Source organism: Enoplosus armatus, chromosome 17 (genome assembly GCF_043641665.1).
Source record: "Enoplosus armatus isolate fEnoArm2 chromosome 17, fEnoArm2.hap1, whole genome shotgun sequence".
Taxonomy (NCBI): domain Eukaryota; kingdom Metazoa; phylum Chordata; class Actinopteri; order Centrarchiformes; family Enoplosidae; genus Enoplosus; species Enoplosus armatus.
Window position 1 is genome coordinate 892263 of NC_092196.1, and position 15458 is coordinate 907720.

The window sequence follows — 15458 nt, forward strand, 5'->3', positions numbered from 1 at the left end:
TGCGTTTTAAACAACAGAGTCCTCGCCGAGTGCTGCGTCTCCCCCGCTCCGAGTGTTCATCCACACGGGCCCGTCCCTCCGCGTTCATTTCTCGCGTTCTGTTCGAACGCCGCGGCTGGACCTCAGAAGTTGAGGTGCTGCAGGTCTATGGTGCACAGTGTGCTTGTGAACAGGTCGAAGTCCTCCTCGGAGAAATCCACCGGACTGTCCAGGGAGCTCTGCAGGCTGGGCGACAGGCAGGCGTCCCCGGCGAAGAAGGTCAGGTCCGGGAGCGCGGATGAGGAGGCAGGGGCAGAGGAGGAGGAGGAGGTGATGGAGGGGTCCCGCTGCTCGGAGAATGACGGATCGGACGCTGCTGCTGCTGCTGCGAGCCCGGCCTCGCTGAGCTGCATCAGGCCCGGGTCGTCAGCGGAGTTCGTGGCGGTGAACGCCGGCGGGGAGTGGTGAGTCGCAGCAGCGTCAGGGGGGCCAGATGCCCCTGGCAGCGGTGGGCGTTCAGGGCGGCTCAAACGGCAGCCCTCCTCCGGCGTGGGCTGCGCATTGTCCCCGCTGTCATTAGCGTAGGCGGTGGGAGCAGCGGCCGAAGATGGATTGCCGCCCCCCGGCTCGCCCTCCGATGTAGCCTCCCCGGTGCCAGATGCTTCCAGCGGCTGGCTTGAGTACGGGGATGAGGCATCGGCGCCTTCGAGCGGCTCAAACCCGCCCGGGTCGCTGGATTCAGGGCCTCCTCCACCGCCGTCCCGGTGGTGCGTCGTCTGGCGCTTGTGTTTCATCCGCCGGTTCTGGAACCAAACTTTGACCTGCCGCTCGGTCAGATCCAAAAGGGCGGCGATCTCCACCCTCCTGGGCCGGCATAGGTACTTGTTGAAGTGGAACTCCTTCTCCAGCTCCAGCAGCTGTGTGTTGGTGTAGGCGGTGCGCAGCCGGCGGGACCCGGCTCCTCCACCATCCAGACTCGCCTGGCTCGGGTCTGCAGGGAGAAAACAAAAAATAAAGGAGGGAGACGGGGAGAAATTATGTGGAGAAAACTATAATTCTAATTTAAATTCTAATTTAGTATTTGGTTTAAACTTCGAATTGTAATCTACTTCATGACAGCCCTGAAAATAAAACAAACAAAACAAAACAAAACAAAAAACACTCCGCAATATTTATTGCGTGCCAGGTTTCCAGCCAAGAAATAAGCTGCTTCAGCATCGAGCGGAAATCCCCTCGGCTCTTCTGTCTGTAATAAAACAGTAATAAAACACAAAAAGTCTCATAAAAAAATACTCCTTCCAATTACAGTAGCAGCCAAAGCCATAACTGTAAGAGCAGACCAATTTGTTCCTGGTAAAATAATAATAATAATAATAATAATAATACACACACACAAAAAAAAGGCAGATAAAGACGTATGATCGTAATGTCAGAGTGGGGTTCACTCCTCCTGTAAAGCCTGGGGTGTGCTGCGATCAGGGAAAATGCGAAGACAGGAAAATAAATAAATCATGGGGATGGGGAGGAAATGTGGGGATGTCGATGTGAAACGAAAGCGGAAACATAACTAAAAGAAAAAAAAATCAAAACAAAACAAAACCCCCCCTTTATGAATGAGATCAGCAAAAAGGGCAGGAATGAAGACGAGAAATCATTGAAATAAATAGGTGAATAGGAGGTGGTGGTGGCAGGGGGGGGGGGGGGGGGGGGGGGGGGTTGTGTTTGGACAAGCGGGGGGGAGTTCATGTAAAGACGCGGTGATTGTTATGGAGGCCAGTGTAAAAAGACAGAAATGGCCTAAACCCGAGAAATACAAATTGTGTGCAGTCTGTATCCTGTGTTGATGTAGCTCATACACTGCACCCCCCCCCCCCCTTCTCCTCCTCCTCCTCCTCCTCCACCACCTCCAACCCCCCACCCCAGCATATTCTGTCCGGTAGCTTCGCCATTATATTCCCTACCTCCATCCAACATGGCTACCACCTCAGTTGTGTTATGAATATATAATACCAGGATGCTGCTGCTGCTGCTGCGGCTGCTGCTGATATCAAATCACAGCACCCAATGATCAGAATGACACAGGCTGCAGCAGCAATCACCTGCAGGATGGATGAAGGAAAGAAGAAGAAAAAAAAAAAACCCTTCTGCGCGTCTTTACGCACGATAAATAATCCTATATGGACAGAATGCAAGGCAATGCAATGAAATGTGGGCTGCAGATGGAGGTTTGCACCGCGGTGCGAAGCTGAATGCTACATTATGTGTGCACTACCATGCATATTTAAATGCATGACGAGAGAGTGTGCAAAAGCACTGCAGCATAATGCAGTGGTCTAGGTATGGCTTCCCTGTTGACACAGCACTGCACAAACACGCACACACACACACACACACGCACACCATGGAAGACAATGTCATGTAACCACATCCATGCTGCGTGTAATGGATGCTGTGTTATTTCTGAAGTGGGAGTGAAATGAAGATCCAGATAGAACATTAAAGCACAGGCTGCACACCCCTCACACTCCCACCACACACACACACACATACACACACATACACACACACACACACACATACACACACATACACACACACACACATGCTGGCTCTCGCATCCCCAGTATACCGACCTGTGGGGGACTCGATGCCCGCCGAAGCGTACCCAGAGGCGGTCGGCGACGGGGAGGACGAGGCGGGGGGGATGATGGATCCGCCACCGCTGGAGCTGCTCCCAGGCTTGGAGCACTTCTTTGATGACTTCTTCTCCTTCATCCAGGGGAACTCGTGGGCCGGCGGACCGGCCGGGGCGGCCGTGGCCGTGCCAGGGGCCTGGCCGGCCGGGCAGGGCTGCTGGGCGGCTCGGTGGTGCGTCTGGAGGCCATTAGTGGCGGAGGTTCTCCGGTTCTGCTGGCTCCTAGCAGTCGGTCTCGGCTGGCTGGCTGTGCAGGGGCTGAGGCTGGGGATGGTGTGCTCGAAGGGAGGCGGAATTACTGTCGACTCCTTGATTGATGAAGTTTGAAATGACTCCAGGACGGCGGGGAAGGACGTCAGGCACTCTGCTAGGGACGGCTGGCTGTTTATAAAACCGATCTCCCTCTCGAATTCAAAATTCATAGCTCCCTCAAACCGGCGTCACCCTCAAACGGCGAGACCCCCGGAACAATCCCTTCCCCAAAATAAAAAAAAAACAAAACACATACACACGCACGCTCGCTCGCACGCGCACACAAAACACAATATGGCTTCTGGAAGAAAAAAAACAAAAACAAAACGAAATGAAAAAACGCACGAGCGTGTACGCTCCCGACCGCAGTGGCGTAAATGCGGTGGCTATATAATAATTGTGTATATTGGTGATATTACTAGCGTATGGGGACCCGGGTAGGCTAAACTGAAGAACTATGGGGCGAAATTGCAGCCAATTCCTGGTCATGTGACCCAAAACAGCCAATCGGGGGGGCGGGCCTGGCGGCGGCGATGGCTGTGGGAAGCGGCATTATTATTTTTTTTTTCTCTCCACCAAATGCTGTGGCAAAGAGGGGCTGTATCGCAGGAGAGCTGCCATTGTTTCGTCTTAACGGGGGGTACATTCTGGGGAGGGGGGGGATAAAAAACGGCAAGGCGGCCGGTCGCCATGTGTGCCTTGTGGGCGGCGGGTAGGCGCATCCCGGACCCGGTGTTAACGCACAAACAATAGAGCATCTCTCGGACATTTTTTTTCTCCCCCCCTCTGTCCTCCGGGTGATGTAATGACGGTTAACATTAGGTGAACGGAGCCGGCCAGCCACCGTTTACAATATGGCTCCTTCAGAAAAAAAGTACTGTCCATACAGCACTCAGCTCATTAATCTTGTAAAGTGTGACAGAGACTTTAGACACTAGAAAACTTGCACAGGGGGTTCTTTTTTTCTTGTTGTTGTATTATTTTAGATGGCGCAGCAGCTCAGGAGGAGAGGATGAGGAGGATTCCCACTCAGCGGTGTGGTGAAGATGAGGCAGGAACTTAGATTTAACTGGGAAGAGAGGCAGAGGGAGGGAGCCTGTTGGCGAGTAAGTGTGCTTCTTGTTTTTGTACTTAATGGACGTCTTCGTGTATGTAGGATTATGCTTTTATTTTGAAATCGTTGTTGGAGCTGTAGTCAGTGAATGTGTGTGTGTGTGTGTGTTGTGCGAGATAGAAACCATACTGTAGAAATGTACCCTCACGAAAATAGTCTCTGCACACACAGGCTCCAAAAATTCTTCCTGCCTCTCTCTCTCTCTCCGTGTCTCCCCCCTAAGTCGGATGTGTGTGTTAAAAATGCTCGGTGTGTTTACGCAGAGAGAGAGAGGGAGAGAGAGAGAGAGAGAGAGAGTTCACGGAGAGGTCGCTCGGTGCAGCTGAAAAAAAAGAAAGAAAAAGAAAAAGAAGAGCAGAGCTTCGGGCCTTACTGTTTAATCCTAATAGTAAAAAAAAAAACAGAATACAGCGGCGATAATATGGAAGATAGCAGCGCGCGAGAGTGTGCCGATGGCCACAAGATTCAACAGGACGCACGTGTAGATCTTTTTTTTTTTTCTTACAAAGAGCAGGAACTATGGGAGTTTTAGCTGAGGGTATTTTTGGGGAGGGCCCGAGTGCGGTGATCAATCTTTCTCTCCCGGCAAAGGGCCTGACAGCAGCCCCTCTCTCTCTCTCTCTCCCTAAATAAGAAGAAAACCTCCAGTCCCATAATACTCCCTCTATCTCTCTCTCCTTTCCAGGTCCATCATCCGCCATGTTTGATTACCGCTTTTCGCCGTGCAGACATTTTTTTATCTGTTCCAAAAAAAACAAACAAACAAACAAACAAACAAACCCTCAGATACCAGGGACAACTGGATATTTAGCTCGCAAACTCCCTTCATGTCCCTCTCTCTCCTCTTTCCCATGCCATTTTGTGACACCCCCACCACCCTCCCGAAAAAGAGGCTGAAAAAAAGCAGAAATGTGTGTGGGAGTGAGGGGCCATTGAACGCAGCAGAAAGCGGCAGGCAGTGAGTAGGCCGAGGCTGCGTGGACACACACACACACACACACACACACACACACAGCCTCACGACACTGCGCCCGTTTGGCTTCTTTTCTTTGTCTCGTTTTCACTTTATCTCGATTTTTAACATTTTTTAATTTTTTTTGAACATTGTATTATTTTTTGGTGTTAAATTCCGATGAGTTTGTTGGGAGTTTTGATGAAGAGCAGGAGCTGTTTTTCTTTTTTTCACCCCCATGCTAATCCTTACATGGGACGCGCGGATTGGTCTACTGAAGACGGGGATTTATTTATTTATTTATTTTTATATCTCATTTCAATTTATTTAATTCAATTTAATTTTAATTTGATTTAGGGGTTTACTGTTAATGGTAGATGTTACATTCTTTTTTAACCCCCTTCCAGTAAAAGTGTAATTACTAATTATTGTAACAGGCTATTTGAGATTTGATTGGTCCGAGGACTGTTTCCGGTCAAAAAAACTTTTTTAAAAAAGCTTCAAAAGTAACTCTTTTGCTCATGAATTGTAGTTGTATTTAGTCTACTGAGTAATTTTCTACTATCAGCCTCCTACTTGTTCATATTATTATTATTATCAGGCTTATTATAGCTCGGCTTACTGCATGATAAAACAAGACATCTGTCATCTGTTCGGTAACTTATTTGACCTTATTCAATTGCAGTCATATTTTTTGGAGCGCTACCCCAGATCAGTGCGTGTACCTGCTCTGTGAGCGTGCTCTGCAGCGGCGGCTGTTCTGCTCTCAGCTGCGGCTGCGTCTCCCGTCTGCTTTTATGAGGCAATAAATTAGATCCAATCTCTGCTTATTGGTGTTTTTATTGTCTGTTAGTCCAACGGAGATGTAAAAGGGAAGTGCGGCCATTATTTATGGGAGCCTGATTTATGTCCGCAAGTTTTTTTTTTTTATGCCGCTCCCAGGCCTCTCCGAGCACGAGGCGCGTGCTGGGGGGGGAGAGAGAGAGAGAGAGGGAGGGAGGGGAAGACAAGGAGGGTTACACACCACGTGACCAGGCCAAGGCGCAGGCCTCAGGGGATGCTTTTTTTTTTTAGTCATAAACATCAACACAGGACACTCAGCAAGAAGCAAGGTGGGGGGGGGGGGGGGGGGGGGGTAAAGCTGGAATCTCTGCTTTTCTAAGCTCTTGGTTCCCCAAGAGGGTTCTGTCTTATCTTGGGTCTTGAAAAAGTAACTTTCTCATCAATCCAGGCAGTCAACAATCAGCAATCAGTAATTCAAAAGGGTGAAAAGCAGCAAACAGTACAGACTTCAGCCACACAAGAACTCTGTCAAGGAAGTGACCAGTATGCTCGGAGTGATGCAGAACTCCAACCATCTGCCGGACCGCCTCAAACCTACTACTTCCAAGGGTCAAGAGTGAGCTCTCACTTTAACCCTCACTCAGGTTTGGGCCCGACGTTTTCAGAGCATACAGCTAACGCAATGGGCGGGGCGGAATACTTGGAATAAAGTGAGTGAGCGTTTACGCAGAGGGACAGTTAGGGCAGCCGGATAGGGTTTCAGTGAGGACACCTCAGCAGCAGGGGACGGCCCTCGCTGCCAGCCTGCCGAACAGTTGAACTAAAGCAGCTTAAACTTGACAAGTCGACTTTAAATCACGGCCTGCGTTTGGGTTTGCCCGGACTTGCAGCCTGTTTTTGTGGAGAAATGGACTCCTAAGTGTTTAAGTGAGGGTTCTGAGTGATTTTGAGCTACTCGACCAATAGTTTGGAGCTGTCAGACAAAAACAAACAAACAGAGCTCAATGTTTCCTGATTAGAGAGAGGTCTCAAATGTTCTTTGTAGGAAAAGAATCAAGTGGCAACAGGTACATTGGATACATTTGTCTACTGTAGCAGCCACTTTGCCAAGTAACCAAAGCATACAGGTAGCCAGTGGCGGATTTGAAGTTTTCCTAAAGGTTAAAAGATGTTTTTCCTTTTTTTCCCACTTCTGACATGTTACACGTGGCTCCAGGCTTCGGCTTTAACTATTGGGAAAGTTTGTCTGACAGTCATGTCATGCCGCAGCCTGAGGCATCGACCTGATATTATGTGTGCCAGGCATAAATGTCAGGTCGTCCCTCAACCGAGAAGCCACGCCAGATCTGGGATTCGACGTACACGATCCCCATACTGGGACACACACCAATTACTCCACATGCAATCAGAGTTTTGAGCTTCATTGCTTTCTGTCAGCTGATTTCAAAGAGCTTAGTAGGTGGAAAATTCTTTTAGAGGAATACGCCATCCTTCTGAGTGGAATAATCAACAAGTTAAAAGTTTGTTTTAATGCTGGTGTGAAAGTATGTGAAATCTTTTCATAGTTGATATTTCGCCAACAGCTGCCAGCCAAAGAGTGCAAAGGGTTTGGTTGCACGTTGCCATGGTGACAGGAGCCCTGCCTAACAAAGCCTTATTGAACTTTTCAGACGGGACTTTCTAGACGACGTTTTAAGAAATTATTGACCAAAAAACAAAACAAAAAAACACCACGAACCCTTGAAAAAGAAGTGACGATAGCTCTGAATAACATAACATTTTATTAAAGAATTGCTCGACAGACAACTCTCTCAACAATGAAAGAAAAAAGGAGCTACAAAGGACAAAGAAAGAAGTTTTTTTTTCTCCAAAAAGACTCATTCTGTTTTTTTTTTTCTTTCTCTCCAGCTAATAGTTTGTCTAAATTTTTCCGACTATGCACGGATGGGTCACCAATCCCCACCCTTGCCTTTTTCCCTGTACAAGCCAAGACATTTATGTACAAGGGTCATTATAGGAACATAAAAACTACTTGTTTTCTTCTAAAATACAAGAACTAAAAAAAGAAAATGTAACTTCAGTACAATGGACAAGAAGAAACACAACGTTTTTTGTTTTTTTTTTCTTTCATAACAGGTAAATACTAAAAAAGTACAGTATTTTTTTCTCGATATAAATACATGAAGGATAAATAATAATAATACAAAACAGAAAGTCTTTTCTTTTTAAACTGGCTATAACAAATAAATATTTATATATGAATGTTCACTTGAACACACATTGGCGAAAGACGCTTTGATTGGAGGGCCTTCCGTCTTCAAAATAAGATTTTATTATTATCATTATTATTATTTTTTACCTTTAACCATCAAAATGTAAACTCTAAGTGCAACAATGATGCCCAGACGTGAGGGGCGTGGATCTGCACTTTTTTAAAAACGTACGACGGGTTCATTTCCAGGAGCAGCAGAGAGTGGAGTGAGAGTCAAACACACACACACACACAGCTTGTTTTCAGTTGTGAACACTATCTGTATGGGTCTTGTGTGTGTGTGTGTGTGTGTGTTGTCACAAACCCCCCCCCACCCACCCACTGATGGTTCAGACAAATAAACCCGGTTGTTTTCAAAATGTGTGACGCACACCAGCTCAAATTTCTGGGACATGCATTTTTGTTCAAATATATACCCTGTATCCACGTTAAAAGTCAAGATATGTGAGAACAAAACAAAACAATACATAATGTGGACTTTTGGTGTCCGCTAATGTAAGTGAACCCTTCCAAAGTGATAGAGAGAGAGAGAGAGAGAGAGAGAGAGAGAGAGAGAGAGGAGGGCAATGACTTACCCAAACATAAATAAATAGTGTTCTCCACTCTTATTATTTACCCTGTGTCGATGATGTGCTAAAATAAGAACATTAAAAGTTTCTCTTCCATGTCCTCTCATGTGTTTGTTTGAAGATGTCAACAGCTGGCGTATCCTGGCTGTGGATGTGTGTCAACGAAAGGAGGCTAGCTTAGCATTGCTGTGTGTGTGTGTGTGTGTGTGTGTGTGAGGGAGTGATTAGCTAACGTAGCTTAGCACAGATGTGTGTGTTCACGGGAGCTCGTTTAGCCTTTGAGCCCGTAGCTTCTTAAACCCTGTCATAGTGATGGGAGGTGTGGCGATGGTGTGTGTGTGTGTGTGCGCGTGTGTGTGTGTGTGGGGAGGTGGGTCTGTGGCGGATTGTGAGAGAGTTTGCCTCCTTCAGGAGCCATGTGCTGCTGCCACAGACAAGGAGACGGTGGGTTAGTAGTGATTCAGTCTGGACGGACGGAGACGGGCACGGCAGGGAGGTCGAACAGAGACAGCGAGGGGGAAGACCTTCCAGTGGTTTTTATGTGCTTCGTGGAACGAGGGGGGGGGGGGGGGGGGGCTGCCATATATTTCTGTTCTCCCTCTCCCTCTCCGGCTGATGGAGAGGCAGGGCCCTCCACATAGCTCAGCTCGGCTGACAACAACATGTGTTGCCTGGAGGGGGGAGAGAGCTCGGCGGCATAAATCTAACCACCTCGTTTACTGCCCATTAACATCTCAACTATTTCATTTACCAGGTGCAGGAGGGCTGCCTGTGTATGTGCGTGTCTTAGGGGGGAGATTCCTGTTATCAAAGTACAATTTTAAAGCTCTAACAGAGCCATTGCAGGCTTTTTTATTTTACAACATGCTAGCTGACTGCTAACATGCTAACTGTTTGGATGAGTCCAGTGACGCATTAGAAATCCACAGAGGGAGACTCTTGCAAATAATAAATGGTTTTCTGATATGAAATATTGTTCACCACAAACACATCTGCTTTGTTTTCAGATTGTAGATTATCAGTCTAATGAATACTGACTAAACAACGGTGTTCAGCATAGATCCCGTTGTGCCCTGTACAGCTGCCAATATGTCTCTGCACCAGTGCCATTCCTGACATTTATTGTCCCCAGGGGGGGTGGAAGACAATTGACTGTACACCTACAATATGCTTCCCCCAAATACACTAGAGTAGAGTGTAAATCGCTCTAAAAAGGACTCACGTTAAATGCGCAAAGCATGGGTAAAAGGAGCAGAGAGTTTTTAAAATGCAAAATGAATTAGTGGTGATGTGTATTAAGGTTGAGCAGTTTTGAATTTTTACGTTTCAATCAAGGGAAGGTAAAAACCCTGCACTGTTAAGTGTTTTAGTTTCCTCTTTTTCTTGAATGAGGATATAAGGTTTCAGTAGTAGAGAGCAAGCTCTAAAGGTTGAAGTACGTTGAGAGAAACTTAAAACCGGATTGTGCGTGTACACATATGTACAATAAAGCTGGTTCTGATGCTGCGTGAGTAAGTTTGGTCCCAGCTTAATTTTTATTTTTATTTTTTTTGGCAACTACCGGTGATTCACAACGTTTGCCTTTTTCAAATTAAATGTGCTGCGCCTTTGAGGTAACGGCAAAGGCTGGAGCCCTAATCAGACATGACGGAGCTATTTTTGAAGGCAGTGGAAACAGGGTTGTGGCTGGACAACTCTAAACACTGATCGTTCCCCCCCTTTGTGTAGAGCACGGGACAAACCACTGGATGGCTCCTGTCTGTCTCGTTCGGACTCTCCCGCCGTCCCCCTTGCAGCAGTAGAGTCCCCCACACGTTGGTTAGTCTGTTAGTGAGTCACGTCGTGTCACGCGTTCTTTGTCGTCTTCACTATTTCCTACGTCGTCATTTTTGTTCCAAACCTGCTACAGGTGAGTGAGCTTGGGTGCTTCCTGGATTCTGCCCTGAGTCGAGGTGTGGTGCGCCGACAGCTCGGTGTACGTCGGGTGCGTGGGCGGGTCGCAGGGACCCGGGGGCCCCCCTCCGCCCACGTGGTGCTGGTTGGTGGCCGACATGGGCCCCGCGCCGTTGTAGTCCATGGTTTGGTGGTGGGGTGGCGTGGGGCCGAGGTGGTTAAGCCCGTACATGGAGGGCCCCGAGCCAGGCATAGGTTCCACATAGCTGCCGGCCCCTACATAGACTGGACTGGCCTGCATGTTGGTGGGAGTCCCGTAGCCGGCGCTGTTGGCCTGCACTAGGCTGTGGTGGGGGTGGGGGTCACCGTAGTCCGGGTCTGGGGCACCATACTTCTGCTGGGGGGGGCAGCCCTTCATGGGGACATTGGAATAGGCAGTGGACATGGAGTAAGACACTCCCTGGTGGGGCTTGCCGAAGGATGGCGGAGAAGGGACATCGTAGCCCGCCCCGCCTCCCCCGCCTCCCCCTCCCATGGGGTGCATTGAGTTGAGGAAGCTGGCGGAGGACTGCATGGGCAGGGGTGGGGAGCCAGTCGGCGAGGGCCCCCCAGAGCTGGAGCTCAGGCCCTTGGACTTCTGGTCCTTCTTGTACTTCATGCGCCGGTTCTGGAACCAGATCTTGATCTGGCGCTCGGACAGGTTGAGCAGGTTGGCCATCTCCACGCGCCGCGGCCGGCACAGGTACCGGTTGAAGTGGAACTCCTTCTCCAGCTCAACCAGCTGGGCGCTGGTGTACGCCGTGCGAGCCCGCTTAGATGATGCCGACGACCCGCCGGTGGGACTCTTTTCCCCGCTGCTACCGCTCTCAGCTCCTCCTGATGCTGAGGAGACCAGAGGAAACGTTACACAGAGAAAGGCAAAATAGAGGGGAAAATACAGGGGTACAGTATCAAGAGAAACATGGGGGGGGGGGGGGGGCACACACAAAAAAACTGAAAATTAAGAAAAAAGGAAGAAAAGCGTGACAGGTACAAAGAATGTGGAGTGAATATTGAGAGAGCCAGAGAGGAGGAGAGAATAAAACACACTCGAGCTGCATGCTGGAGGAAATTGAGAGCCTTCAGGTTCTTAATAAAGCAGAGGGGGGTCCGGGCATGCCGGCTGAATTATCCCTTGATATTAGTTGTCAACACTTCATAACAGTGGCAGTTATTAAGAGGCGGAGGGCCCCGGCGCTGGCCGAGGGCAGCTAAATTGCATCTTGGGCTGGAAAGGCAAACCCCCCACAGCAACGGCAGTAGCAGCATGAGGAGGACTACGAGGGGAGGGACTTATTATTATTATTTTTTTGACTTGATTTGATACCACTGTTGATTATTTTGACCCCGGCTTTGGACACCAGTCAAAACCTGACACTACCTACTGGTGCTGGCGATGTTTTCAAAATGCCAACGTGCCCGTTGCTCTCGGCAGGGAGCTAACCAGTTTGTCTTAAGGCCCTAGAACCTGCTAAACTTCAAAATCCACCACCTGCTGTCACTGCTTTATGAGAGACGTGTTGGCTAGCTGACACAAAACACAGCTCAAGTTGTGTAATATACAAGCCACAGTCAACTAGCGCTGGCACTAGAGGGTGTTGATTCAACTTTGCTGATCATTTTGGAGGATATGGTCTGTGGTGCTGTTAAATGATGTCCAACCCATTTACAACAATGGGGTAAGAGTAAATAAATGGGCACACCTGTCAGGATAATGCAGTGCTTCAACAGCACAACAGACTGCATCCTCCGGAATGATCCCACCAGGAAATTGAAGTAGCTTGTGTGAGCGCACACAACTACGGTGAGTACAGTGGGTCAAAGTCGGGCTACAAACTGTGATGGGTGCTCAGCAGAAGCTGCAGTGGGAAAAGACTTGAAGCCAGCAACACTGAAGGTTCAACGTGGTCAAAACGACACACAGACACACGGTGGTTGGCTCGCTGTTGAAGTTAAACGGCTGCTAAAAGTAGGCTACCTTGAACAGCGACATGATACTTTGCTAGCTCCGGGCTTTCTCCATCTTTTTCAACGCAATGATTGCTGATGCAGTGCAGTTCAAAGCAAGCACTGAGATCCTATCTCTCGACTCTCGTGTTTTTATTCCTGCGGACGGAGACAGAAAGATGAGAGAGGTAACCGTCACATCATGCGTCCCGCCGAGCGGTGGCGATCTCGCGGCGATTGTTTCAAACGCCCATCAATAAACAGTCTAATCTCTTCCCAACTCAGTCAGCTGAAAGCTGAACAGGAATATGAGACTCATATTCATTATGGCAGAACATATCTTTTTCCCCCATTGATAGCTACCAATTCAAATAACTTATCTGTCGGCCTCAGTGGCGCTTTCCTTTGCCCCGTTATCAGACATGCAGATGATATTCAAATCTATCACCCCGTTGTATTGGTTTTCTCCGTTTTCGCTAATGTCATTTCATTTCAAACGTCTGCTCGTCATTCTCCCTCTCTCTGGAAATCTGTTCATCTGTTATCGCATACGACGTTTAAATCCACCCTGTTAATATCTTCCTTCCTGCAGTGGCTTTTCCAGGGGAGAAAAGGAGGTGAGAGCAAGGAAAGGAGGAGGAGAAAGTAAATGAATGAAGGAATGCACAGGCTACTGGCTGCTGGTTTGTGGCAGATGGTTAGCTAGACTGTCCTATAATTGACTGGCCTGTTACAGTAATGAACCCGTGGCTGCTCAGCTGTCAAGTTTCTCTATCAACTCTTTTTCAGGCCTTTTCACTTAAGATTTGACACTGAATGCTGATTGAACACCTATTATCTCTCTCTCTGCTCTACCTTTCTCCTCTCTCCTCCTCGTGCTGAAATATTCAACCTATAAATTCACTCAAATGTGGTTTTAGGGGCGAGTTATTAGTTGGAACTATTTCTTCATGAACAACTCTGTATCCATCTGCCTAGTGCTTCCGTGCAGGGTCCCAGTTGCCAGATACGGTCTGTGAGCACAGGTTTTAGTCTAGATCTCTGTAGCTACGGGCGTGATGGTACCAAACCTCGCAACCTCATTGTGATGACTCCAGTCAGTCCCTGCGCCACAAATTGTTATTACTTTAAGAATAAACAAAAGAGATACAGCACATTGATTACTTTGCATTAGCAAGCTTGAGAGGTTAATGCTAGGTTTTCTAGCAAGAGAGAACCAGGCTAGCTGTTTTCCCCCCGCTTCCAGTCTTTATGCTAAGCTAAGACAACCAAATCATCTCCTGAATCCAGCTCTGGGCTTAACAAAGAGACACGCCTTCGTCTAACTCTTGAAAAGAAAGCACAAAGGTGTATTTTAAGACGCAAACATCCATTGCACACATCATATAAATAACTGAAGTATGTGGATACATTTTCCTCCCACCTTTTACTTATTTACTTCTAGGTGCCACGCCTCTGACCTTTGACCTCTGTTACTATGCACTGCTTGCCATATTTAGGGGTTTGAAAGTTACTCCATTGGTGGGCTTTATTCATTCAAAAGACTCAATCAAATAACCTGTAAAGTTAAAGAAAATGCCTGTACTTTTCAGCTTCCGTGCTAACATTGCTTTCTCAGGGTGATGTACAGCCACATCAGTTCATTTAAAGGCAATATCAGATTGCCCTGGACCACAGCAGACTGACTCGCCAGCTATACAGATAAATAACAACCAGCCCGACTGGTTGCCTGTGGTAATTTCCCTGTCTGTCTGACCAGCGCCCTGTGGAAACCTGTTTTGCCATAATAGTGGACCTTTTAAATCCTCTGGGGATCTCTGGGCTTGAAAGAGGATGTTGATAAGAGAGGTGAGGAAAGAGCGACGTGGTGATGGGAAAGAGAAGGGCAGGATAATAGGAATTCGGACGCTAATGAGGAAGGAAAATGTAGCAAGAAAGAAAGCGACGGAGGACAGCAGGACAGCTGAGGAATGGAGAACTGAGGGAGAGGAAGAGAGAGACTGGTGTAGGAGGAATAATTACTGTGCTAAGCCATGTTGTTTCTGTGGTGCTATGGGGGTCGGGGGTAATCAAAGCAAAGATAGACAGAGACAGACAGAGACAGGTGTAATATAACACACCATTGCCAGAGTTGTTGTTGTTGTTGGGTGAACAGTTTTTCTGCTTGGTCGCCTGCCGACTCTCTTTCATCCAGGGAAAGATCTGCTTGGCCATGGTCGGGTTGGGGGGCAGTGAGGAGGAGGAGGACGATGTGGAGGACGATATGGAGGAGGAGGAATTAGATGACTTATTGGGGCCTGATTTAGAGACTGAGGAGGCCCCAGCACTGCCCCCAGGCTGCTGAGCCCCGGTATTACCGTTGCTGGGGTTGGGGGGCAGTGGAGGGGACACCTGGGAGCCCGGGTGGTGCTCAGAAGGCAGGCTGGGCCGCATGCAGCTGCCATTCAGCTCCTTGGTCTTGGCTAGCTGCTGCGGCTGCTGCTGGTGGCCGCCGTTACTGCCCAGCGACTGTAAAGAGCAGGCGGAGCGTTGGTACGAATCCACATCCAGATGGGTGGCCGACTGAAAGGCCGGCTGGTGGTGGGACACTGGGACCGGGGCATCGTAGCCCCCAAAGCCGTTGGAGGCTGCCGCCGCTGCCGCCCCCTGCACCTGGTAGGACGAGTAGCCACCGAAAAGCGTTGAGGAGTTGTCGTAGTATGTTGTCTTCTGCATTTCTGAGAGAAGTGGCGGCGTCTTCTTGTGCTCCGGTCCTTGTTGAGAGCCACTGCCGGAAGACCATTTGGTACCGGGGGTCACGTGACGGTGTCTCTCCAACGGTCCCCTGCAATCTGACCTAAAAGGTTAGGAGAGGCAGAATAAAGAAATAAGAGAGATAAATCCATCTTCCTCCAATGAATGGCGCCATGACATGAATAGAAACCACTGCTTTTCTTTTCTCACCCCCCCCCCCTCCTCTTACC

General features: G+C 48.5%; 2 protein-coding genes across 7 annotated transcripts; both read right to left on the reverse strand.

Annotated features, from left to right (window-relative positions):
• hoxb2a (homeobox B2a) lies at positions 1-3096 on the reverse strand. Its single transcript, XM_070923045.1, has 2 exons — positions 2613-3096; positions 1-970 (listed from the first exon to the last, which is right to left on the reverse strand). The coding sequence occupies exons 1-2, from the start codon at positions 3094-3096 to the stop codon at positions 123-125; spliced, it is 1332 nt and encodes a 443-aa protein (XP_070779146.1). The 3' UTR covers positions 1-122.
• Positions 3097-10519: 7423 nt separating this feature from the next.
• Positions 10520-15210, reverse strand: hoxb3a (homeobox B3a). 6 transcript variants are annotated; one of them, XM_070923671.1, is made up of 3 exons: positions 14850-15210; positions 14616-14771; positions 10520-11379 (listed from the first exon to the last, which is right to left on the reverse strand). In XM_070923671.1, the coding sequence occupies exons 1-3, from the start codon at positions 15208-15210 to the stop codon at positions 10520-10522; spliced, it is 1377 nt and encodes a 458-aa protein (XP_070779772.1). The 6 variants fall into 6 exon arrangements, with proteins under 6 accessions (XP_070779772.1, XP_070779776.1, XP_070779775.1 ...); XM_070923675.1 differs by having other exon boundaries at positions 14622-15210; XM_070923674.1 differs by having other exon boundaries at positions 14616-15210.
• Between the last annotated feature and the right edge of the window lie 248 nt (positions 15211-15458).

What these genes read in the sequence shown, in the direction of transcription:
- hoxb2a (XM_070923045.1), bottom strand. Translation starts at nt 3,096, where the DNA reads ATGAATTTTGAATTCGAGAGGGAGATCGGTTTTATAAACAGCCAGCCG. An exon ending in GGGCATCGAGTCCCCCACAG is followed by an intron (nt 971 to 2,612) that starts GTCGGTATACTG and finishes TTCTCCCTGCAG; the next exon opens with ACCCGAGCCAGGCGAGTCTG.
- hoxb3a (XM_070923672.1), bottom strand. Translation starts at nt 15,210, where the DNA reads ATGCAGAAGACAACATACTACGACAACTCCTCAACGCTTTTCGGTGGC. An exon ending in CAACAACAACTCTGGCAATG is followed by an intron (nt 11,392 to 14,615) that starts GTGTGTTATATT and finishes TGGTCTCCTCAG; the next exon opens with CATCAGGAGGAGCTGAGAGC.